The sequence below is a fragment of the Oncorhynchus kisutch genome, linkage group LG10, assembly GCF_002021735.2.
Source record: "Oncorhynchus kisutch isolate 150728-3 linkage group LG10, Okis_V2, whole genome shotgun sequence".
In the NCBI taxonomy this organism is placed as follows: domain Eukaryota; kingdom Metazoa; phylum Chordata; class Actinopteri; order Salmoniformes; family Salmonidae; genus Oncorhynchus; species Oncorhynchus kisutch.
This window is the reverse complement of record NC_034183.2, coordinates 756,835-782,391: the sequence shown is the minus strand read 5'-3', so window position 1 is coordinate 782,391 and position 25,557 is coordinate 756,835. Positions and strand designations below refer to the sequence as shown.

At 44.0% G+C, this 25,557-nt stretch overlaps 1 protein-coding gene across 1 annotated transcript in view; it reads right to left on the bottom strand.

Moving 5' to 3' along the window:
• Window positions 1–4,492: 4,492 nt before the first annotated feature.
• tbc1d2b (TBC1 domain family, member 2B) overlaps window positions 4,493–25,557 on the bottom strand; it is a 106,446-nt gene continuing 85,381 nt past the window's right edge. Inside the window, exons 12-16 of the mRNA XM_031832867.1 lie at window positions 20,384–20,643; window positions 18,523–18,640; window positions 9,401–9,586; window positions 8,762–8,883; window positions 4,493–8,523 (exon numbers count right to left, since the gene is read on the bottom strand). Of these exons, the coding sequence (XP_031688727.1) occupies window positions 8,328–8,523; window positions 8,762–8,883; window positions 9,401–9,586; window positions 18,523–18,640; window positions 20,384–20,643 (882 nt within the window). The 3' untranslated portion in view covers window positions 4,493–8,327. The remainder of the gene's footprint in view (window positions 8,524–8,761; window positions 8,884–9,400; window positions 9,587–18,522; window positions 18,641–20,383; window positions 20,644–25,557) is intronic.

The following is a 25,557-nucleotide window of genomic DNA, read 5'->3' as shown; positions in this document are numbered from 1 at the left end:
TAGTAGTAACACCACCTGGCTATTAGAGCAGTAGTAGTAACACCACCTGGCTATTAGAGCAGTAGTAGTAACACCACCTGGCTATTAGAGCAGTAGTAGTAACACCACCTGGCTATTAGAGCAGTAGTAGTAACACCACCTGGCTATTAGAGCAGTAGTAGTAACACCACCTGGCTATTAGAGCAGTAGTAGTAACACCACCTAGCTATTAGAGCAGTAGTAGTAACACCACCTGGCTATTAGAGCAGTAGTAGTAACACCACCTGGCTATTAGAGCAGTAGTAGTAACACCACCTGGCTATTAGAGTAGTAGTAGTAACACCACCTGGCTATTAGAGCAGTAGTAGTAACACCACCTGGCTATTAGAGTAGTAGTAGTAACACCACCTGGCTATTAGAGCAGTAGTAGTAGTAGTAACACCACCTGGCTATTAGAGCAGTAGCAGTAACACCACCTGGCTATTAGAGTAGTAGTAGTAACACCACCTGGCTATTAGAGCAGTAGTAGTAACACCACCTAGCTATTAGAGCAGTAGTAGTAGTAGTAACACCACCTGGCTATTAGAGTAGTAGTAGTAACACCACCTGGCTATTAGAGCAGTAGTAGTAACACCACCTGGCTATTAGAGCAGTAGTAGTAGTAGTAACACCACCTGGCTATTAGAGCAGTAGTAGTAACACCACCTGGCTATTAGAGCAGTAGTAGTAGTAGTAACACCACCTGGCTATTAGAGCAGTAGTAGTAACACCACCTGGCTATTAGAGCAGTAGTAGTAGTAGTAACACCACCTGGCTATTAGAGCAGTAGTAGTAGTAGTAACACCACCTGGCTATTAGAGCAGTAGTAGTAGTAGTAACACCACCTAGCTATTAGAGCAGTAGTAGTAGTAGTAACACCACCTGGCTATTAGAGCAGTAGTAGTAGTAGTAACACCACCTAGCTATTAGAGTAGTAGTAGTAGTAGTAACACCACCTAGCTATTAGAGCAGTAGTAGTAGTAGTAACACCACCTGGCTATTAGAGTAGTAGTAGTAGTAGTAACACCACCTGGCTATTAGAGCAGTAGTAGTAGTAGTAACACCACCTGGCTATTAGAGCAGTAGTAGTAGTAGTAACACCACCTGGCTATTAGAGCAGTAGTAGTAACACCACCTGGCTATTAGAGCAGTAGTAGTAACACCACCTGGCTATTAGAGCAGTAGTAGTAACACCACCTGGCTATTAGAGCAGTAGTAGTAACACCACCTGGCTATTAGAGCAGTAGTAGTAACACCACCTGGCTATTAGAGCAGTAGTAGTAGCACCACCTAGCTATTAGAGCAGTAGTAGTAACACCACCTGGCTATTAGAGCAGTAGTAGTAACACCACCTAGCTATTAGAGCAGTAGTAGTAACACCACCTAGCTATTAGAGCAGTAGTAGTAGTAGTAACACCACCTGGCTATTAGAGCAGTAGTAGTAACACCACCTAGCTATTAGAGCAGTAGTAGTAACACCACCTGGCTATTAGAGCAGTAGTAGTAACACCACCTGGCTATTAGAGCAGTAGTAGTAGTAGTAACACCACCTAGCTATTAGAGTAGTAGTAGTAACACCACCTGGATATTAGAGCAGTAGTAGTAACACCACCACTGGCATTAGCGGCACTAAACAGCGCTGCAACACAACCTTATTTGACAACGCTGTGCTTCATGTGCCACGGCTGAAGAGATGGACAGAGTTACAACGACTAGAACCTGGACTTGAATGGGAATGACCAGCTCCCCTTACAGGATCACAGATTACTGCAGCTGTACATAGCCCACCTATAATTTAGCCCAAACAACTACCTCTTTCCCAACTGTATTTAATTTTAATTTATTTATTTTGCTCCTTTGCACCCCATTATTTTTATTTCTACTTTGCACATTCTTCCATTGCAAAACTACCATTCCAGTATTTTACTTGCTATATTGTATTTACTTTGCCATCATGGCCTTTTTTGCCTTTACCTCCCTTCTCACCTCATTTGCTCACATTGTATATAGACTTGTTTATACTGCATTATTGACTGTATGTTTGTTTTTACTCCATGTGTAACTCTGTGTCGTTTTATCTGTCGAACTGCTTTGCTTTATCTTGGCCAGGTCGCAATTGTAAATGAGAACTTGTTCTCAACTTGCCTACCTGGTTAAATAAAGGTAAAATAAATAAATAAAATAAATAAAAAGGGCACATTGACACTTTTCTCACCTAGTCGCCTCAAGGACTCCATCCAGCAACCTCTCGGTTACTGGCCCAAAGCTCTTAACCGCGAGGCAGCTGCCGCTTATGACTGCAATGGATCATACTATATTCTGGCGTTGTTGTGGTAAGTGGTACTGTAGCAATGCATCAAGCTACTACAATCCACACCTCTGATACACTACATTACCAAAATGATGGGGACACCTGCTCGTCGAACATCTCATTCCAAAATCATGGGCATTTTTCATTTGGAGTTGGTCCCCCCCTTGCTGTTATAACAACCTCCACTCTTCTGGGAAGGCATTAATATGGAGTTGGTCCCCCCCCCTTGCTGTTATAACAACCTCCGCTCTTCTGGGAAGGCATTCATATGGAGTAGCCCCCCCCCCCTCTTGCTGTTATAACAACCTCCACTCTTCTGGGAAGGCATTCATATGGAGTAGCCCCCCCCCCCCTCTTGCTGTTATAACAACCTCCACTCTTCTGGGAAGGCATTAATATGGAGTTGGTCCCCCCCCCCCCCCCCTTGCTGTTATAACAACCTCCACTCTTCTGGGAAGGCATTAATATGGAGTTGGTCCCCCCCCCCCCTTGCTGTTATAACAACCTCCACTCTTCTGGGAAGGCATTAATATGGAGTTGGTCCCCCCCCCCCCCCCCTTGCTGTTATAACAACCTCCACTCTTCTGGGAAGGCATTAATATGGAGTAGCCCCCCCCCCCCTCTTGCTGTTATAACAGCCTCCACTCTTCTGGGAAGGCATTAATATGGAGTAGCCCCCCCCCTCTTGCTGTTATAACAGCCTCCACTCTTCTGGGAAGGCATTAATATGGAGTTGGTCCCCCCCCCCCCCTTGCTGTTATAACAACCTCCACTCTTTTGGGAAGGCATTAATATGGAGTTGGTCCCCCCCCCTTGCTGTTATAACAACCTCCACTCTTCTGGGAAGGCATTAATATGGAGTTGGTCCCCCCCCCCTTGCTGTTATAACAACCTCCACTCTTCTGGGAAGGCATTAATATGGAGTTGGTCCCCCCCCCTTGCTGTTATAACAACCTCCACTCTTCTGGGAAGGCATTAATATGGAGTAGCCCCCCCCCCCCTTGCTGTTATAACAACCTCCACTCTTCTGGGAAGGCATTAATATGGAGTAGCCCCCCCCCCCTTGCTGTTATAACAACCTCCACTCTTCTGGGAAGGCATTAATATGGAGTAGCCCCCCCCCCCCTTGCTGTTATAACAGCCTCCACTCTTCTGGGAACATTGCTGTGGGGACATGTTGCTGTGGCTGAATGGAAGCATTAGTGAGGTCAGGGCACTGATGTTAGGTGATTAGGCCTGGCTCACAGTAGGCATTCCAATTCATCCCAAATGTGTTCGATGGGGTTGAGGTCAGTGCAGGCCAGTGAAGTTCGTCCACACCGATCTTGACAAACCATTTCTCTGGACCTCGCTTTGTGTATGGGGCGTTGTCATGCTGAAACAGACAACCAGGTTCCTCTAGGATTCGCCGGTGCTTGGCGCCATTCTGTTTATTTTTATCCTGAAAAACTCCCACCCTTAACGATTACAAGCATACCTGTAAGATGCTGCAGCCACCAGTGTGCTTGAAAATATGAAGTGGTACTCAGTGATGTGTTGGGTTTGTAGCAAACATAACACTGTGTACAGGACAAAAAGTGAATTGCTTTGCCACATTTTGTGCAGTGTTTCTTTAGTTCCTTGTAAACTGGATGCATGTTTTTTTAAATTCTGTACAGGCTTCTTTTCACTCTGTCAATTGTGGAGTGACTAAGTTTTCTCCTGTAACCGTTTTAAAGTCACCATTGGTCTCATGGTGAAATCCCTGAGCAGTTTCTTTCCTCTCTGGCACCTGAGTGAGGAATGAGGCCTGTATCTTTGTAGTGACTGGGTACATTGATACACCATCCAAAGTGTAATTAACAACTTCCCCATGCTCAAAGGGATATTCAATGTCTGCTTTAAAAAATATATATTAACCATCTACCAATAAGTGCCCTTCTTTGTGAGGCATTGGAAAACCTCCCTGGTCTTTGTGGTTGAATCAGTGCTTGAAATTCACTGCTCGACTGAGGTACCTTACAGATATGAGTTAGTCATTCAAAAAATCATGTTAAACACTATTATTTCACACAGAGTGAGTCCATGCAACTTATTATGAGACTTGTTAAGCACATTTGTACTCCTGAACTGATTTAGGCTTTTGATATAACAAAGGGGTTGAATACTGATTGACTCAAGACATTACAGCTTTTCATTTTTATTCATTTGTAAAAAAACACAACTTTGACATTGTGTTTAGTCCAAGAGACAAAATGTGGAAAAGTCAAGGATCCTTTCTCTGTAGAAAGTACATAACAGCATTAACACAAATGTGCACAGTAAGCTATAACAATGTTTATTAGGTGATGATGATCATACAACTCATATAAAATATTTATTTGTGTTTATAGTGGGCCATTTCGGTCACGATCAGTTGAATAAGAATTCTGTGGAAATGATATTCAATATTCATAGATACAAGAGAAAGTGTCCTGACGGTTTTGTGGAAGGTTGCAAATGGCACTAGATGATTGTGTAAAGGTGTTGCTTTAAAAAGAGTGTTAGGATTGAGGAGTGGTCATGCACAGGGTCAGACACACCTCCATCCTTACAACAGCAATAACAAGGGAATGGGATAGCTTATGGAATACAGAAAGAAACCAGCTGAGATACAAGGTGATACAATACTTGATCAAAGAAATTAACATTGGAACAAATACAAAAAGTGATTGGTCAACAGGAAGGGTATGGTGTGAAGGTAAAGTGATTGGTCAACAGGAAGGGTATGGTGTGAAGGTAAAGTGATTGGTCAACAGGAAGTGTGTGAAGTTAAAGTGAGTATAACTTGTGTTTTTAATGCTGGGTGCAATCCTGTCAAACAATAAACCTATATAGGTAAGTGAAACCATGGTAACATGATGGATGGGTACAGCACTCAACTCGACATCAGAAGGTTCGTAGAGAGACCAGCTCTCAGAGAAAACACACCTCTCACAGTACAACTATAAGACAACATTTCATTGTTTATATGGCATTGTGCGACACCACAATTCTTCATTTGTATAAAAAAAAAGTCACATTCGATATAGTTGGCCACTCAATAATCTAATACTAAATTAAGTGGAAACATTCACTGAGTGGACAAAACATTAAGAACACCTGATCTTTCCATGACAGACAATCCAGGTGAAAGCTATGATCACTAATTGATGTCACCTGTTAAATCCACTTCAATCAGTGTAGATGAAGGGGAGGAGACATGTTAAAGAAGGATTTTTAAGCATTGAGACAATTGAGACATGGATTGTGTATATGTGCCATTCAGAGGGTCAAAATATTTAAGTGCCTTTGAACAGGGTATGGTAGTAGGTGCCAAGCGCACCGGTTTGTTTCAAGAACTGCAACACTGCTGGGTTTTTCACGCTCAACAGTTTCCTGTGTGTATCCGGAATGGTCCACCACCCAAAGGACATCCAGCCAACTTGACACAACTGTGGGAAGCATTGGAGTCAACATGGACCAGCATCCCTGTGGAAGGCTTTCGGCACCTTGTAGAGTCCATGCCCCAACCACGCGAGGCTGTTCTGAGGGCAAAGAGGGGGGTGGGGGTGCAACTCAATATTAGAAACTGGTTCCTAATGTTCGGTCTAGTCAGTGTAGATGTGCCGAAACATTTCAGAACAAATATCAAAGAAACAACATTTGATGGGTCTGGAAAGCACAAAAATAAGTGAAGAAAAAGTCAAGGGAAAATGTAAACAGGAAGAGAAAGACAGGTGATACTCAGAGTAGTAGATTCCCTCATAAAATGTCCCCTTATTAACACCACGTGATGGTGATGACAGTATGTTACCGCAGAGGGACTTGAAGCTGTGCAGAGTACAATAACTCCTGCCCTGTGACAGGGTTGAGGTGAATCCGGGTTCTGCCTCTGTTCCTCATCCTTCGTTCAACGGGAAGGGGAGGGACAGCATTTCTGGAAATGTACTGGAGTCTGGAATGATGGACTATTATTGGTCCAAGGTTTCTATGTAAAGCGCCAATCAATAGCCGTTTTGGTAAAAGTGGTTCAAGTGCTTCGTAGACAGACAGGGGCTACCAACAAGGCCTGCTGGTTACTGTATAGTATACTGCAGCAGCATAGTCTCCTACAAAACCAATCTGGAAACAAGAAACACACCTACCTATACTTTGAGAGGGCTATAGCAGTCAGGTTATCTACGAATACAAATCAGTCCCTCCTCTCCAAAAGAGCACAATGATTTATTAGAAAAATACTGATTCAGATTGGCATGATCCAGCTCTGCAATCACAGCAGTATGGCCGTGGGACAGAATAACACTGTGGTTGTCATGGCAATCTCTCAGCTCAATGTTCCTCAGCCACAACAAGCCACAGGGTTCAGCATGTGGAGAACATGGAGGTGACAGGTCCAAGCCACAGGGTTCAGCATGTGGAGAACATGGAGGTGACAGGTCCAAGCCACAGGGTTCAGCATGTGGATAACATGGAGGTGACAGGTCCAAGCCACAGGGTTCAGCATGTGGAGAACATGGAGGTGACAGGTCCAAGCCACAGGGTTCAGCATGTGGAGAACATGGAGGTGACAGGTCCAAGCCACAGGGTTCAGCATGTGGATAACATGGAGGTGACAGGTCCAAGCCACAGGGTTCAGCATGTGGAGAACATGGAGGTGACAGGTCCAAGCCACAGGGTTCAGCATGTGGAGAACATGGAGGTGACAGGTCCAAGCCACAGGGTTCAGCATGTGGAGAACATGGAGGTGACAGGTCCAAGCCACAGGGTTCAGCATGTGGAGAACATGGAGGTGACAGGTCTAAGCCACAGGGTTCAGCATGTGGAGAACATGGAGGTGACAGGTCCAAGCCACAGGGTTCAGCATGTGGAGAACATGGAGGTGACAGGTCCAAGCCACAGGGTTCAGCATGTGGATAACATGGAGGTGACAGGTCCAAGCCACAGGGTTCAGCATGTGGAGAACATGGAGGTGACAGGTCCAAGCCACAGGGTTCAGCATGTGGAGAACATGGAGGTGACAGGTCCAAGCCACAGGGTTCAGCATGTGGAGAACATGGAGGTGACAGGTCCAAGCCACAGGGTTCAGCATGTGGAGAACATGGAGGTGACAGGTCCAAGCCACAGGGTTCAGCATGTGGATAACATGGAGGTGACAGGTCCAAGCCAAAGGGTTCAGCATGTGGAGAACATGGAGGTGACAGGTCCAAGCCACAGGTTCAACATGTGGAGAACATGGAGGTGACAGGTCCAAGCCACAGGGTTCAACATGTGGAGAACATGGAGGTGACAGGTCCAAGCCACAGGGTTCAGCATGTGGAGAACATGGAGGTGACAGGTCCAAGCCACAGGGTTCAGCATGTGGAGAACATGGAGGTGACAGGTCCAAGCCACAGGGTTCAGCATGTGGATAACATGGAGGTGACAGGTCCAAGCCACAGGGTTCAGCATGTGGAGAACATGGAGGTGACAGGTCCAAGCCACAGGGTTCAGCATGTGGAGAACATGGAGGTGACAGGTCCAAGCCACAGGGTTCAGCATGTGGAGAACATGGAGGTGACAGGTCCAAGCCACAGGTTCAACATGTGGAGAACATGGAGGTGACAGGTCCAAGCCACAGGGTTCAACATGTGGAGAACATGGAGGTGACAGGTCCAAGCAACAGGGTTCAGTATGTAAAGAACATGGAGGTGACAGGTCCAGCGTAGTAGAGAGTGGGGAGTATGTGGATATATCACTGTTCATCATGGTGGGTCATTACTCATGACAGCGTCTGTTTGGTCTGAAGGTGGGCGGGATAGCCAGGCTAGGGCCCTGATTGGCTGGAGTCTGCAGGTGATACGATGGAATCACACAGACCTGGATCCTGATTGGCTGGAGTCTGCAGGCACTGCACCCTGACAGGCTGTGTGCTAGTTGTTGCTACAAAGCTTGCGTGCGTGCGTCGGGGGCCGTGGTCAGTCTCTCTACTAATGTGCTATTTGGCCTGGGCCGTGATTGGCTAGTTGTCCTCCTCATCGTCGCTACACAGCGCGCCTGCGTCGGTGTGTGTGTCTCTCTCTCTGAGGAAGGTTTGTCTGATGGCCTCTAGCTCTGTCAGCTCTAGTCTAACCTTCTCCAGATGGAAGGTCCTGCGGTTAAGGATCTGTCTCAGGGGGAACGGATTCATGTCCACAAACGCTATGCTCATCAACTTCCTGCAGGGAGGGAGAGAGACGCACACAGATACACAGACACAGATGACACACAACAGACTTCAAATTAGTTTTCATATTTGTCAAGAAAGTCAACATTAGACTTGATCAGCATCTACAGTAAACACAGTATTACTGGTCATTCTAATGAGTCAGACAGACATGACTCAATACGCAGAGAGACAGACATGACTCAATACGCAGAGAGACAGGAGAATTCGGTAGGTTGAGAGTACTGTACCTCCAGTCCAGGATAGTTATGGTGAAATAGCGGAGGTACTTGAAGATGGCCATGGAGTCCTGAAGCTTCAGAAACTCTTCCTCCTTGTACTTGAAGAGAGCGAGGGCGAAGCGGAAGATGATCTGAGGAGAGACAGAGCCATGAAAGTCACTGTAAAACGACACCCAAGTCAGCCTCCTATGACAGATTAACGCTAATTCTAAACCTGAAAGCTCGCTACACTTTGTTTTCCTCCGGTATTGAAGAACAGATCATCCCGTCTTAAATTTGATTGATTATTTACGTTTAAAAAAAACTAAAGTTGTATTAGGAAAGTAGTTTGAAATATTTGGACAAAGCTTACAGGTAACTTATGAGATATTTTGTAGTCACGTTGTGCGAGTTGGAACCGGTGTTTTAGCATCGTTTGCTTTCGCCGTAAAGCCTTTTTGAAATCTGACATGTTGGCTGGATTCACAACAAGTGTAGCTTTAATTTGGTGTATGAAAGTTCATGAAAGTAAAATTTTTTATAGTAATTTATTTGAATTTGACGCTCTGCATTTTCACTGGATGTTGGCCGGCGTCCCACATATCCCAGAGAGGTTAACCATCCTACCATCTTACCCTGTTAACCATTCTACCATGTTATCCAGCCTACCTTGGGTCCCTCGTACAGGAAGGCATCCCAGATCTTGAAGAGGAGGTCAGAGTTCACTGAGTCTACGAAGAGGACCAGGAACCAGTTGAAGGTAATGAGGGAGGAGTCAACCTTGTAGAGGTCAAAGTGGGCGTGGAGTCTGGGGAGCTTCTCACTCAGCAGGTCCTTAAAAACACGCTGGTCCACCTAGAAGTGAAAGAACATACAGGGGTCACCTCAGTCCCTAACCCCAACAATAATTCAGCAGGTCCTTGAACACTCGGTGGTCCTCAGAGAGGACAGAGAACATACAGACATCAAACGTTCAGCCAGCTGCACAGACCCACTGGCATTAAACACAGCCTGTGTGTCCATGTTTGCTGATGATTCAACCATATACCCATCAGCAACCACAGCTAATGAAGTCACTGAAAACCCTTAACAAAGAGTTGCAGTCTGTTTTGGAATGGGTGGCCAGTAATAAACTGGTCCTGAACATCTCTAAAACTAAGAGCATTGTATTTGGTACAAATCATTCCCTAAGTTATAGACCTCTAGACCTACTTGTTGTTATCTTAGATTGTAAACTGTCATGGTAAAAACATATAGATTCAGTGGTTGTAAAGACCGTAATAAAGAGATGGTCTGATTTTTTGACACCACACTCCAGGAAGCAAGTCCTGCAGACTCTAGTTTATCTAATCTTGATTATTGCCCAGTCATGTGGTTAAGTCCTGCTAAGAAAGACCTAGTTAAACTGCAGCTGGCCCAGAACAGAGCAACACGTTTTGCTTTTCATTGTAATCAGAGGGCTGATATAAATACTATGCCAGTCTCTCTTGGCTAAGAGTTGAGGAAAGACATCACTTATTTTTTACAGGAAACATTAATGTGTTTGGGTTGGCGCCCCCCCCCCCCCCCCCCTTGGGTTGTGCCGTGGCGGAGATCTTTTTTATTTATTTTTAGAACACACTCAAGAACCTCCAGAAGCTAACCAGCTAACTAGCTACAAGCTATTTAGTCATTGTTCGTTTTTTTTAACCTGGATAACACTCGCCAGTCCAGCTTCCCTTCCCCATCCACCGCTGCCCCCTGGACACTGATCTCTTGGCTACATAGCTGATGCACGCTGGACTGTCCATAAATCACGGTACTCCATTCTGCTTGTTTGTTTTATCTGTTGGCCCCGTTGCCTAGTCTACGCCATTTTACCTGCTGTTGTTGTGCTAGCTGATTAGCTGTTGTCTCACCTACTGTTTTAGCTAGCTTTCCCAATTCAACACCTGTGATTACTGTATGCCTCGCTGTATGTCTCTCTCAAATGTCAATATGCCTTGTATACTGTTGTTCAGGTTAGTTATCATTGTTTTAGTTCACAATGGAGCCCCTAGTTCCACTCTTCATACCCCTGATAACTCCTTTGTCCCACCTCCCACACATGCGGTGACCTCACCCATTACTACCAGCATGTCCAGAGATACAACCTCTCTCATCATCACCCAGTGCCTGGGCTTACCTCCGCTGTACCCGCACCCCACCATACCCCTGTCTGCGCATTATGCCCTGAATATATTCTACCATGCCCAGAAACCTGCTCCTCTTATTCTCTGTCCCCAACGCTCTAGGCGACCAGTTTTGATAGCCTTTAGCCGCACCCTCATACTACTCCTTCTCTGTTCCGCGGGTGATGTGGAGGTAAACCCAGGCCCTGCATGTCCCCAGGCACCCTCATTTGTTGACTTCTGTGTTCGAAAAAGCCTTGGTTTCATGCATGTCAACATCAGAAGCCTCCTCCCTAAGTTTGTCTTACTCACTGCTTTAGCACACTCTGCTAACCCTGATGTCCTTGCTGTGTCTGAATCCTGGCCCAGGAAGGCCACCAAAAATTCAGAGATTTCCATACCCAACTATAACATCTTCCGTCAAGATAGAACTGCCAAAGGGGGAGGAGTTGCAGTTTACTGCAGAGATGGCCTGCAAAGTAATGTCATACTTTCCAGGTCCATACCCAAACAGTTCGAACTACTAATTTAGAAAATTACTCTCTCCAGAAATAAGTCTCTCACGGTTGCCGCCTGCTACCGACCCCCCTCAGCTCCCAGCTGTGCCCTGGACACCATTTGTGAATTGATCGCCCCCCATCTAGCTTCAGAGTTTGTTCTGTTAGGTGACCTAAACTGGGATATGCTTAACACCCCGCCAGTCCTACAATCTAAGCTAGATGCCCTCAATCTCACACAAATCATCAAGGAACCCACCAGGTACAACCCTAACTCTGTAAACAAGGGCACCCTCATAGACGTCATCCTGACCAACTGGCCCTCCAAATACACCTCCGCTGTCTTCAACCAGGATCTCAGCGATCACTGCCTCATTGCCTGTATCCGCTACGGAGCCGCAGTCAAACGACCACCCCTCATCACTGTCAAACGCTCCCTAAAACACTTCTGTGAGCAGGCCTTTCTAATCGACCTGGCCCGGGTATCCTGGAAGGACATTGACCTCATCCCGTCAGTTGAGGATGCCTGGTCATTCTTTAAAAGTAACTTCCTCACCATTTTAGATAAGCATGCTCCGTTCAAAAAATGCAGAACTAAGAACAGATACAGCCCTTGGTTCACCCCAGACCTGACTGCCCTCGACCAGCACAAAAACATCCTGTGGCGGACTGCAATAGCATCGAATAGTCCCCGTGATATGCAACTGTTCAGGGAAGTCCGGAACCAATACACGCAGTCAGTCAGGAAAGCTAAGGCTAGCTTCTTCAGGCAGAAGTTTGCATCCTGTAGCTCCAACTCCAAAAAGTTCTGGGACACTGTGAAGTCCATGGAGAACAAGAGCACCTCCTCCCAGCTGCCCACTGCACTGAGGCTAGGTAACACGGTCACCACTGATAAATCCATGATTATCGAAAACTTCAATAAGCATTTCTCAACGGCTGGCCATGCCTTCCGCCTGGCTACTTCAACCTCGGCCAACAGCTCCGCCCCCCCCGCAGCTCCTCGCCCAAGCCTCTCCAGGTTCTCCTTTACCCAAATCCAGATAGCAGATGTTCTGAAAGAGCTGCAAAACCTGGACCCGTACAAATCAGCTGGGCTTGACAATCTGGACCCTCTATTTCTGAAACTATCTGCCACAATTGTCGCAACCCCTATTACCAGCCTGTTCAACCTCTCTTTCATATCGTCTGAGATCCCCAAGGATTGGAAAGCTGCCGCAGTCATCCCCCTGTTCAAAGGGGGAGACACCCTGGACCCAAACTGTTACAGACCTATATCCATCCTGCCCTGCCTATCTAAGGTCTTCGAAAGCCAAGTCAACAAACAGGTCACTGACCATCTCGAATCCCACCGTACCTTCTCCGCTGTGCAATCTGGTTTCCGAGCCGGTCATGGGTGCACCTCAGCCACACTCAAGGTACTAAACGACATCATAACCGCCATCGATAAAAGACAGTACTGTGCAGCCGTCTTCATCGACCTCGCCAAGGCTTTCGACTCTGTCAATCACCATATTCTTATCGGCAGACTCAGTAGCCTCGGTTTTTCGGATGACTGCCTTGCCTGGTTCACCAATTACTTTGCAGACAGAGTTCAGTGTGTCAAATCGGAGGGCATGCTGTCCGGTCCTCTGGCAGTCTCTATGGGGGTGCCACAGGGTTCAATTCTCGGGCCGACTCTTTTCTCTGTGTATATCAATGATGTTGCTCTTGCTGCGGGCGATTCCCTGATCCACCTCTACGCAGACGACACCATTCTATATACTTTCGGCCCGTCTTTGGACACTGTGCTATCTAACCTCCAAACAAGCTTCAATGCCATACAACACTCCTTCCGTGGCCTCCAACTGCTCTTAAACGCTAGTAAAACCAAATGCATGCTTTTCAACCGGTCGCTGCCTGCACCTGCATGCCCGACTAGCATCACCACCCTGGATGGTTCCGACCTAGAATATGTGGACGTCTATAAGTACCTAGGTGTCTGGCTAGACTGCAAACTCTCCTTCCAGACTCATATCAAACATCTCCAATCGAAAATCAAATCAAGAGTCGGCTTTCTATTCCGCAACAAAGCCTCCTTCACTCAAGCCGCCAAGCTTACCCTAGTAAAACTGACTATCCTACCGATCCTCGACTTCGGCGATGTCATCTACAAAATGGCTTCCAACACTCTACTCAGCAAACTGGATGCAGTCTATCACAGTGCCATCCGTTTTGTCACTAAAGCACCTTATACTACCCACCACTGCGACTTGTATGCTCTAGTCGGCTGGCCCTCGCTACATATTCGTCGCCAGACCCACTGGCTCCAGGTCATCTACAAGTCTATGCTAGGTAAAGCTCCGCCTTATCTCAGCTCACTGGTCACGATGGCAACACCCATCCGTAGCACGCGCTCCAGCAGGTGTATCTCACTGATCATCCCTAAAGCCAACACCTCATTTGGCCGCCTTTCGTTCCAGTACTCTGCTGCCTGTGACTGGAACGAATTGCAAAAATCGCTGAAGTTGGAGACTTTTATCTCCCTCACCAACTTCAAACATCAGCTATCTGAGCAGCTAACCGATCGCTGCAGCTGTACATAGTCTATTGGTAAATAGCCCACCCTTTTCACCTACCTCATCCCCGTACTGTTTCTATTTATTTACTTTTCTGCTCTTCTGCACACCAATATCTCTACCTGTACATGACCATCTGATCTTTTATCACTCCAGTGTTAATCTGCAAAATTGTAATTATTTGCCTACCTCCTCATGCCTTTTGCACACATTGTATATAGACCCCCCCTTCGTTTTCTACTGTGTTATTGACTTGTTAATTGTTTACTCCATGTGTAACTCTTTGTTGTATGCTCACACTGCTATGCTTTATCTTGGCCAGGTCGCAGTTGCAAATGAGAACTTGTTCTCAACTAGCCTACCTGGTTAAATAAAGGTGAAATAAAATAAAAAATAAAATCTTTGTGGGCTATACTCAGCCTTGTCTCAGGATGGTAGGTTGGTGGTTGAAGATATCCCTCTAGTGGTGTGGGGGCTGTGCTTTGGCAAAGTGGGTGGGGTTATATCCTTCCTGTTTGGCCCTGTCCGGGGGTGTCCTCGGATGGGGCCACAGTGTCTCCTGACCCCTCCTGTCTCAGCCTCCAGTATTTATGCTGCAGTAGTTTATGTGTCGGGGGGCTGGGGTCAGTTTGTTATATCTGGAGTACTTCTCCTGTCCTATTCGGTGTCCTGTGTGAATCTAAGTGTGCGTTCTCTAATTCTCTCCTTCTCTCTTTCTTTCTCTCTCTCGGAGGACCTGAGCCCTAGGACCATGCCCCAGGACTACCTGACATGATGACTCCTTGCTGTCCCCAGTCCACCTGGCCATGCTGCTGTTCCAGTTTCAACTGACCTGAGCCCTAGGACCATGCCCCAGGACTACCTGACATGATGACTCCTTGCTGTCCCCAGTCTACCTGGCCATGCTGCTGCTCCAGTTTCAACTTCCACCTGACTGTGCTGCTGCTCTAGTTTCAACTGTTCTGCCTTATTATTATTCGACCATGCTGGTCATTTATGAACATTGAACATCTTGACCATGTTCTGTTATAATCTCCACCCGGCACAGCCAGAAGAGGACTGGCCACCCCACATAGCCTGGTTCCTCTCTAGGTTTCTTCCTAGGTATTGGCCTTTCTAGGGAGTTTTTCCTAGCCACCGTGCTTCTCCACCTGCATTGCTTGCTGTTTGGGGTTTTAGGCTGGGTTTCTGTACAGCACTTTGAGATATCAGCTGATGTACGAAGGGCTATATAAATAAATTTGATTTGATTTGATTTGAAAATCCCAAATTGTTTGCATAGACAACTTACACACAGCTCTGACACACACACTTATCCCACCAGAAATGCCACCAGGCGTCTTTTCACAGTCCCCAAATCCAGAACAAATTCAAGAAAGTGTACAGTTTTATATAGAGACATTATTGCATGGAACTCCCTTCCATCTCATATTGCTCAAATAAACAGCAAACCTGGTTTTAAAAAACAGATAAAGCAACACCTCACGGCACAACGCCTCTCCCCAATTGGACCCACAGCACAACGCCTCTCCCCTATTGGACCCACAGCACAACACCTCTCCCCTATTGGACCTAGATAGTTTGTGTGTATGTATTGATATGTAGGCTACTTGTGCCTTTAAAAAAAAAAGTTATATAGTTCTGTCTTTGAGCTGTCTTGTCTATTGATGTTCTGTATTATGTCATGCTGTATTATGTCATGCTGTATTATGTCATTCTGTATTATGTCATTCTGTATTATGTCATGCTGTATTATGTCATGCTGTATTATGTCATTCTGTATTATGTCATGCTGTATTATGTCATTCTGTATTATGTCAGGCTGTATTATGTCAGGCTGTATTATGTCAGGCTGTATTATGTCATGCTGTATTATGTCATGCTGTATTATGTCATTCTGTATTATGTCATGCTGTATTATGTCATGCTGTATTATGTCATGCTGTATTATGTCATTCTGTATTATGTCATTCTGTATTATGTCATGTTGTATTATGTCATTCTGTATTATGTCATTCTGTATTATGTCATTCTGTATTATGTCATTCTGTATTATGTCATTCTGTATTATGTCATTCTGTATTATGTCATTCTGTATTATGTCATGCTGTATTATGTCATGCTGTATTATGTCATGCTGTATTATGTCATGCTGTATTATGCCATTCTGTATTATGTCATTCTGTATTATGTCATTCTGTATTATGCCATTCTGTATTATGTCATTCTGTATTATGTCATTCTGTATTATGTCATGCTGTATTATGTCATTCTGTATTATGTCATGCTGTATTATGTCATTCTGTATTATGTCATGCTGTATTATGTCATGCTGTATTATGCCATTCTGTATTATGTCATTCTGTATTATGTCATTCTGTATTATGTCATTCTGTATTATGCCATTCTGTATTATGTCATTCTGTATTATGTCATTCTGTATTATGTCATTCTGTATTATGTCATTCTGTATTATGTCATTCTGTATTATGTCATTCTGTATTATGTCATGCTGTATTATGTTTTGTGTGGAAGAGCTGCTGCTTATGGAACAGCTAAGGTGGATGCTAATAAAATACCCTCTGGATGCTCTAGTGTAGTGGTTAAACTGTGCTTACACTAAACATTAGGGGTTCAACCGGTGTTCTTCTGAGATCCTCGAAGAACCTTAGGGTTCTTGGCAATGAAAAAACAGCCCCAGAAGGTTCATCAAGGAACCTCCATTGTTGAACTCCTAAAGTTTGAATGCGACAACAGTTAAGGTAAGTTGGGTTGATGTTTGCCTCTGAATATGTATCGAAATAATTTGTATAATAATAAAAAATACTAATGAATAACGAAGACAATTAAGGTCTTTAAAATATATATTTATTAATTGTTTTATTTAAGGGGAGGATCAGTTTAATATTGCAGAAAGAATGTTGCTTCCATCAATGTCTGCATCCATTCCAATAAATATATACAGTGGGGCAAAAAAGTATTTAGTCAGCCACCAATTGTGCAAGTTCTCCCACTTAAAAAGATGAGAGAGGCCTGTAATTTTCATCATAGGTACACTTCAACTATGACAGACAAAATGAGAAAAAGAAATCCAGAAAATCACATTGTAGGATTTTTTATGAATTTATTTTAAAATTATGGTGAAAAATAAGTATTATAGTAGTGTATATCTCACTAGGTCAGGGTATGTAAGCCTCCATATATCCACTAATTCCAATATGTTCATGACATTCATGATTTCCTTAAGTGCCTGAGGGTGATAGTTTGTAGTGTGATTTCCTTTCCGGTCCATAGAGGTATTTAAGACCGTATTAATATCTCCCACCATAATAATAGAGTCTAGTGTTGCTTGTAGAGTTGATCAATTCTTATATATATTTTCAAAGAAGCTTGGATCATCATTATTCAGACCGTATAGATTAATGAGCCATATCTGTTTATTGTCCAATAACATATTTAAAATAATCCATCTACCTTGATGATCTGTTTGGACAATTAGGATCAACATTACTGTTAATTAAAACCATCACCCCTTTTGAATGTCTCTGCCCATGGGAGAAATATATTCACCCCCCAGTCCTTTTTCCACAAAACTTAATTTAAAATTGTTGAATGAGTTTCCTGTAAATAATAGATATTATATATCTTCTCTTTTAGCCAGGTAAATACTGATCACCTTTTCAATTTTAACTGGCTATACTTATTTCACCACTTACCATAATGAGACAACTTTCAATTCTATTTATCAAAATATATGTTTGTAAATGTACCATTAAAAAACAACATGATGACTGAGTATCTATATAGCTGTACCATTATATTTGCATTGCTACTAAGTAAACCTCCAATTGGTCCCCACTATTCCACCCTCTAAAAGCCCTCCTCATCCCAAGTTGGGTTGTCATCCCAATGCCCGGCAGACCACCCCCGCCCCCCCGTATACCAGAGCCCTGAAGAGACTGGGTTCCATCCTTCGAAAAGAGCACACAGTGCCATTTACAGAACAGAAATAGATGAACCGCCAAATGCATTTCCATCGCCCTCACCTCCATTTGTATTATATACAGCCATCAAAAGAATATATATATATTTTAAGAATCCTGTTTCTTATTTTCCATAATTAGCTATTAATATTTGTAGTAATGTAGGTATTTTACAAAAAGGATTTTACCTCTCACCAGTCTCGCCATTACCAAAATTACATTATTGTAAGCAATTCTTATATTAGCAAACAATTGTTGTGAATCATCCTCTATTGTCACCAACATCTTTTACTCCTTCTCAACAGTTGTGGGATACGCACATACACACACACACACACACACACTCAGGGTCTTGGTGTAGTAGTGGTATAGTAGTGGTGTAGTAGTGGTGTAGTAGTGGTATAGTAGTGGTATAGTAGTGGTGTAGTAGTGGTATAGTAGTGGTATAGTAGTGGTATAGTAGTGGTATAGTAGTGGTATAGTAGTGGTGTAGTAGTGGTATAGTAGTGGTATAGTAGTGGTATAGTAGTGTACCTGTGATCCCAGCAGGGTATTGGTGTAGTAGTGGTATAGTAGTGGTGTAGTAGTGGTATAGTAGTGTACCTGTGATCCCAGCAGGGTCTTGGTGTAGTAGTCCTGGGGCATGAAGACCTCCACGATAGTGATGAGACACCAGAAAGCATCCTCCTGGTCCAGGTACAGCAGAGCTATGGCTGCCAGCCTGGAAGATGAGAACACTGATGATCATAGCACTGACAGAAGATTAGGGAAAACAACAGGTTGGGAACAGCACAGGGTCAGCTGCGGTGTTGAAAACAACATATATAGTAGCACCTCCAGTTATCTGGAGTGGTACGGAGAGCGTGATCACACAGTCGTCCGGAACAGCTGATGCTCTCATGCATGCTTCAGTGTTGCTTGCCTCAAAGCGAGCATAGAAGTCATTTAGCTCATCTGGTAGGCCCGTGTCACTGGGAAGCTCGCTCCTGTGCTTCCCTTTGTAGTCTGTAATAGTTTGCAAGCCCTGCCACAGGGGCTTTGATAGTTCGTCGGAGGGCAGAGCAGGATTTCTTATAAGTGTCCGTGTTAGAGTACCACTTCTTTAATAGTGGCAGCTCTAGCCTTTAGCTCATTGCGAATGTTGCCTGTAATTCATGGCTTCTGGTTGGAGTATGTACGTATGGTCACTGTGGGGACGACGTCATCGATGCACTTATTGCTAAAGCCAGCGACTGTTATGGTGTACTCCTCAATGCCATAGGAAGAATCCCGGAATATGTTCCAGTCTGTGCTGCAAAACAGTCCTGTAGTTTAGCATCTGCTTCATCTGACCACTTTTTTATTGACCGAATCACTGGTGCTTCCTGCTGTAATTTTTAGCTTGTAAGCGTTAATCAGGATGATAGAATTATGGTCAGATTTGCCACATGGAGGGCGAGGAAGAGCTTTGTACTCTGTGTGTGGAGTAAAGGTGGTCCAGAGTTCTTTTTCCTTTGGTTGCATTTTTAACATGCTGATAGAAATTGTCAAGCTAATTTAAATTTCCCTGCATTAAAGTCCCCGGCCACTAGGGGCGACACCTTTGGATGAGCATTTACCTGTTTCCTTATGGCAGAATACAGCTTATTGAGTGCGGTCTTAGTGCCAGCATCGGTCTGTGGTGGTATGTAGACAGCTACGAAAAATACAGATGTGGTCTACAGCTTATCATGAGATACTCTACCTCAGGCGAACAAAACCTTGAGACTTCCTTAGATATCATGCACCATCATACATAGTCCACCACCCCTTGTCTTACCGGACGCCGCTGTTCTATCCTCTATACAGCGTATAACCTGCTGTATGTTGATAATGTCATCGTTCAGCCACGACTCCGTGAAGCACAAGATTTTACAGTTATTAATGTCTTGTTGGTAGTTTAATCTTCCTTGTAGGTCGTGGATTTTATTTTCCAATGATTTCATGTTAGCTAGTAGATCGGAAGGCAGTGGGGGTTTATTCGATAGCCTACGAATCCTCAGAAGTCACTCCGACCTCCACCCTCTATTTCTCTGTCTTCTCTTCACGCAAATTACGGGGATTTGGGCCTGTTCCCGGGAAAGCAGTATGTCCTTCACGTCGGGCTCATCGGACTCATTAAAGGAAAAAAAAGCTTCTGCCAATTCGTGGTGAGTAATCGCTGTTCTGATGTCCATTTGGGCTGCATGTCCACATACAGTCCTATATACTAGTAGTATGACATATAGCCCTATATACTAGTAGTATGACATACAGCCCTATATACTAGTAGTATGACATACAGCCCTATATACTAGTAGTATGACATACAGCCCTATATACTAGTAGTATGACATACAGCCCTTTATACTAGTAGTATGACATATAGCCCTATATACTAGTAGTATGCCATATAGACCTATAGCTGTAGTAATAGAATGGTAGTCGTACTGCAGTAGTCATGTACCTGTTGAGTCCCTGGCAGTATCCTATGTCAGGGTTCCTCCAGGAGAAGGCTAGCAGGACATTACGTAGTTTCTGTATTCCGTCGGCGCCGGGGGAGGAGTAGTGTTTGTTGTTGGGTAAGGTCCTCAGCAGGTCAAGCTCTATCTGTTTGGAGGCGGGATTAGGCTTGTCTCTGGCCACACCCAGTAAGGTCTCGTAGTAGTTTGGAGCCAGGCTGTCACGGAACTTCCTGGTGTGGTAGGACACGCACCAGCGCCACACCTGGGAAGAGGGTGGGAGGAAGTCATTGATTCATTTATGCTTGCACACCTCAATTTATTTTGGGCTGGGAAAACTCTGGATTTATTGTAAAAAAAAAAAAATGTCCAAAACCATATTTAACAGGTAAACAGGACTCATATCCCTGAGCACGTTTGCCACATTTCCTCCCTGAGTTGAACATATCAAGAGAGATAAACATGTGGCCGTTATAGCGCCTCTGAGTGTTCGATTTGTTGAGTCTCGACAGTGCTGAAATATAATGAATATCCGTGTTGGACTGCATTTATGTGCCAGACCTCGCCCACATGAATGTTTATTGGTCAGTAGCTGCTGTGAAGGAAATGTTGAAGAGACAGCCTTGAATATTATCTTGTCTTTGGTGTCATTACCAAGGACAGGCAGTAACCAAGGAGTGTTTCAGACATGAGGGGAGGCTTCATGACCTCCTCAGGACCATCTGTCAGAACGCCCAGAATATGTTCTCCAAGTTAATATGGGGAGATGGAGACATGTGTAGGAACCAATGAATGATGTTTATGTAGGTTTAGATAGCAGTATATAAGCCTCTTTATGTAAGGAACTCCCTAGAGAGCACGTCAGACCGGGACTTTATGTATCTAAGGTTGACTGTGACCTCTCCAGCTTGCTGACAAAGACTGATTCATTTAATATTGACTTGACTGTGTTTGAGATGCTATCTTGGAAAACATTTTTAAACTTCAAAAAGGCCATTTACCAGAACGTATGGGTCCTTTTGGAGAAAAAAAAATCTATATTGTGAGGAAGGTGACCTACAGAATATAGCGAATTTTAGGACTCTAGCTCAAAAGGAATATTAAGGAGATCAAGCTTTCAAAGTTTAATTTTGAATAGCTTGTTATAGCGCCACCATATGGCCAATTGCCATGGCGTTGCATGACAGGGTTGCAACCCCCTAGGCCTTACCATCTCACGGGAATTAGCATTTTTTCACCGATTGGCAGAAGAAGGAAAATAATAATCAAGGGCAACAAATACAATAGGGTCTCACCAGCTTTGCATTTAAGCTGCAAGCAGCATTGCCAGGGTTCAGCTGTGTGTCCACTGTGACACCATGAGGAAAAATTGGGCACATTGCCCTAGGACCAGTTACTTCTGTACTGTTTACCACACTTGCCAAATATCAGAAGACAAAATCAAACTGATGCTTTGAAGGTATTTTGGATTATATTCAATGATGTTGACGACTTTATACGTCTCCTCCTCCAGGACCGCTCCTCCAGGACCGGCAACAAATATGGGACTGTAGCATCTATGTTTTTAAATGCAAAATGTGGCTGCTATGAGCCAATGAGCTTGCATTAATATTTTTTCCTGTTCAACAGCCGCCACCATGCAGTGAAACTCAACCACACTTTACAGGTCAGCTAAACTCATATCCTGGAGCATGTGTGCCAAATGTTTATTGGTCAGTAGAGGCCTATGTTGTTTGAAATTCTAGCCTAGAAAAACAATTTGTGAGAGCTTGGTACATATAAATGCCATGTATCAAGTTTCAATAAGAAATAAAATATGTTTTTTAAAATTTATTTTACCTTTATTTAACCAGGCAAGTCAGTTAAGAACAAATTCTTATTTTCAATGACAGCCTAGGAACAGTGGGTTAACTGCCTGTTCAGGGGCAGAACGACAGATTTGTACCTTGTCAGCTCGGGGGTTTGACCTTCCGGTTACTAGTCCAACGCTCTAACCACTAGGCTACCCTGTCACTCAGCTATGCTGCTTGAACCCCTAACTAAACGATTAATCGGCCCAAGCAAACAACAACGAATCGATTCTGGAAAACAGACCCACACCTTGATCTGAGAAATAAAACGGTTTTATTTTGTATACAGCAGTACTGAAAAAGTGTCCAATACATTTTTCCCACTGTGTACAATAATGTATAATGTACAGTCAGAGATCACCAAGCGCAACGTAGCTTCAGCGTGTAAATCAGCTAGAAAGATGTGTCGGCATCGAGTAATTGTCTCTGGCCCCCTCCCAGTTAGGGGGAGTGATGAGCTCTACAGCAGAGTCTCACAACTCAATCTCTGGTTGAAAACTGTTTTCTGCCCCTCCCAAAAGATAGAATTTGTAGATAATTGGCCCTCTTTCTAGGACTCACCCACAAACAGGACCAAGCCTGACCTGCTGAGGAGTGACAGACTCCATCCTAGCTGGAGGGGTGCTCTCATCTTATCTACCAACATAGACAGGGCTCTAACTCCTCTAGCTCCACAATGAAATAGGGTGCAGCCAGCCTACCAGCTTAGTGGAGTCTGCCACTAGCACAGTCAGTGTAGTCAGCTCAGCTAACCCCATTGAGACTGTGTCTGTGCCTCGACCTAGGTTGGGCAAAACTAAACATGGTGGTGTTCGCCTTAGCAATCTCACTAGGATAAAGACCTCCTCCATTCCTGTCATTATTGAAAGAGATCATGATACCTCACATCTCAAAATAGGGCTACTTAATGTTAGATCCCTTACTTCAAAGGCAATTATAGTCAATGAACTAATCACTGATCATAATCTTGATGTGATTGGCCTGACTGAAACATGGCTTAAGCCTGACGAATTTACTGTGTTAAATGAGGTCTCACCTCCTGGCTACACTAGTGACAATATCCCCCGTGCATCCCGCAAAGGCGGAGGTGTTGCTAACATTTACGATAGCAAATTTCAATTTACAAAAAAAAAAAGAAGACATTTTCATCTTTTGAGCTTCTAGTCATGAAATCTATGCAGCCTACTCAATCACTTTTTATAGCTACTGTTTACAGGCCTCCTGGGCCATATACAGCGTTCCTCATTGAGTTCCCTGAATTCCTATCGGACCTTGTAGTCATAGCAGATAATATTCTAATCTTTGGTGACTTTAATATTCATATGGAAAAGTCCACAGACCCACTCCAAAAGGCTTTCGGAGCCATCATCGACTCAGTGGGTTTTGTCCAACATGTCTCCTGACCCACTCACTGTCACAGTCATACTCTGGACCTAGTTTTGTCCCATGGAATAAATGTTGTGGATCTTAATGTTTTTCCTCATAATCCTGGACTATCGGACCACCATTTTATTATGCTTGCAATTGCAACAAATAATCTGCTCAGACCCCAACCAAGGAACATCAAAAGCCGTGCTATAAATTCACAGACAACACAAAGATTCCTTGATGTCCTTCCAGATTCCCTCTGTCTACCCAAGGACGCCAGAGGACAAAAATCAGTTAACCACCTAACTGAGGAATTCAATTTAACCTTGCGCAATACCCTAGATGCAGTTGCACTCCTAAAAACTAAAAACATTTCTCATAAGAAACTAGCTCCCTGGTACACAGAAAATACCCGAGCTCTGAAGCAAGCTTCCAGAAAATTGGAACGGAAATGGCGCCAAACCAAACTGGAAGTCTTCCGACTAGCTTGGAAAGACAGTACCGTGCATTACCGAAGAGCCCTTACTGCTGCTCGATCATCCTATTTTTCTAACTTAATTGAGGAAAATAAGAACAATCCGAAATTCCTTTTTGATACTGTCGCGAAGCTAACTAAAAAGCAGCATTCCCCAAGAGAGGATGGCTTTCACTTTAGAAAGTAAATTACTCTTTAAATCTGCGTATTCCTTCAAAGCTCAGTTGTCCTGAGTCTGCACAACTCTGCCAGGACCTAGGATCAAGAGAGACACTCAAGTGTTTTAGTACTATATCTCGACACAATGATGAAAATAATCATGGCCTCTAAACCTTCAAGCTGCATACTGGACACTATTCCAACTAAACTGCTGAAAGAGCTGCTTCCTGTGCTTGGCCCTCCTATGTTGAACATAATAAACGGCTCTCTATCCACCGGATGTGTACCAAACTCACTAAAAGTGGCAGTAATAAAGCCTCTCTTGAAAAAGCCAAACCTTGACCCAGAAAATATAAAAAACTATCGCCCTATATCGAATCTTCCATTCCTCTCAAATTTTTTAGAAAAGGCTGTTGCGCAGCAACTCACTGCCTTCCTGAAGACAAACAATGTATACGAAATGCTTCAGTCTGGTTTTAGACCCCATCATAGCACTGAGACTGCACTTGTGAAGGTGGTAAATTACCTTTTAATGGCATCAGACCGAGGCTCTGCATCTGTCCTCGTGCTCCTAGACCTTAGTGCTGCTTTTGATACCATCGATCACCACATTCTTTTGGAGAGATTGAAAACCCAAATCTACACGGACAAGTTCTGGCCTGGTTTAGATCTTATCTGTCGGAAAGATATCAGTTTGTCTCTGTGAATGGTTTGTCCTCTGACAAATCAACTGTAAATGTTGGTGTTCCTCAAGGTTCCGTTTTAGGACCACTATTGTTTTCACTATATAATTTACCTCTTGTGGATGTCATTCGAAAACATAATGTTAACTTTCACTGCTATGCGGATGACACACAGTTGTACATTTCAATGAAACATGGTGAAGCCCCAAAATTGCCCTCGCTAGAAGCATGCGTTTCAGACATAAGCAAGTGGATGGCTGCAAACTTTCTACTTTTAAACTCTGACAAAACAGAGATGCTTGTTCTAGGTCCCAAGAAACAAAGAGATCTTCTGTTGAATCTGACAATTAATCTAAATGGTTATACAGTCGTCTCAAATAAAACTGTGAAGGACCTCGGCGTTACTCTGGACCCTGATCTCTCTTTTGAAGAACACATCAAGACCATTTCAAGGACAGCTTTTTTCCATCTACATAACATTGCAAAAATCTGAAACTTTCTGTCCAAAAATGATGCAGAAAAATTAATCCATGCTGTTGTCACTTCTAGGTTAGACTACTGCAATGCTCTACTTTCCGGCTACCCGGATAAAGCACTAAATAAACTTCAGTTAGTGCTAAATACGGCTGCTAGAATCCTGACTA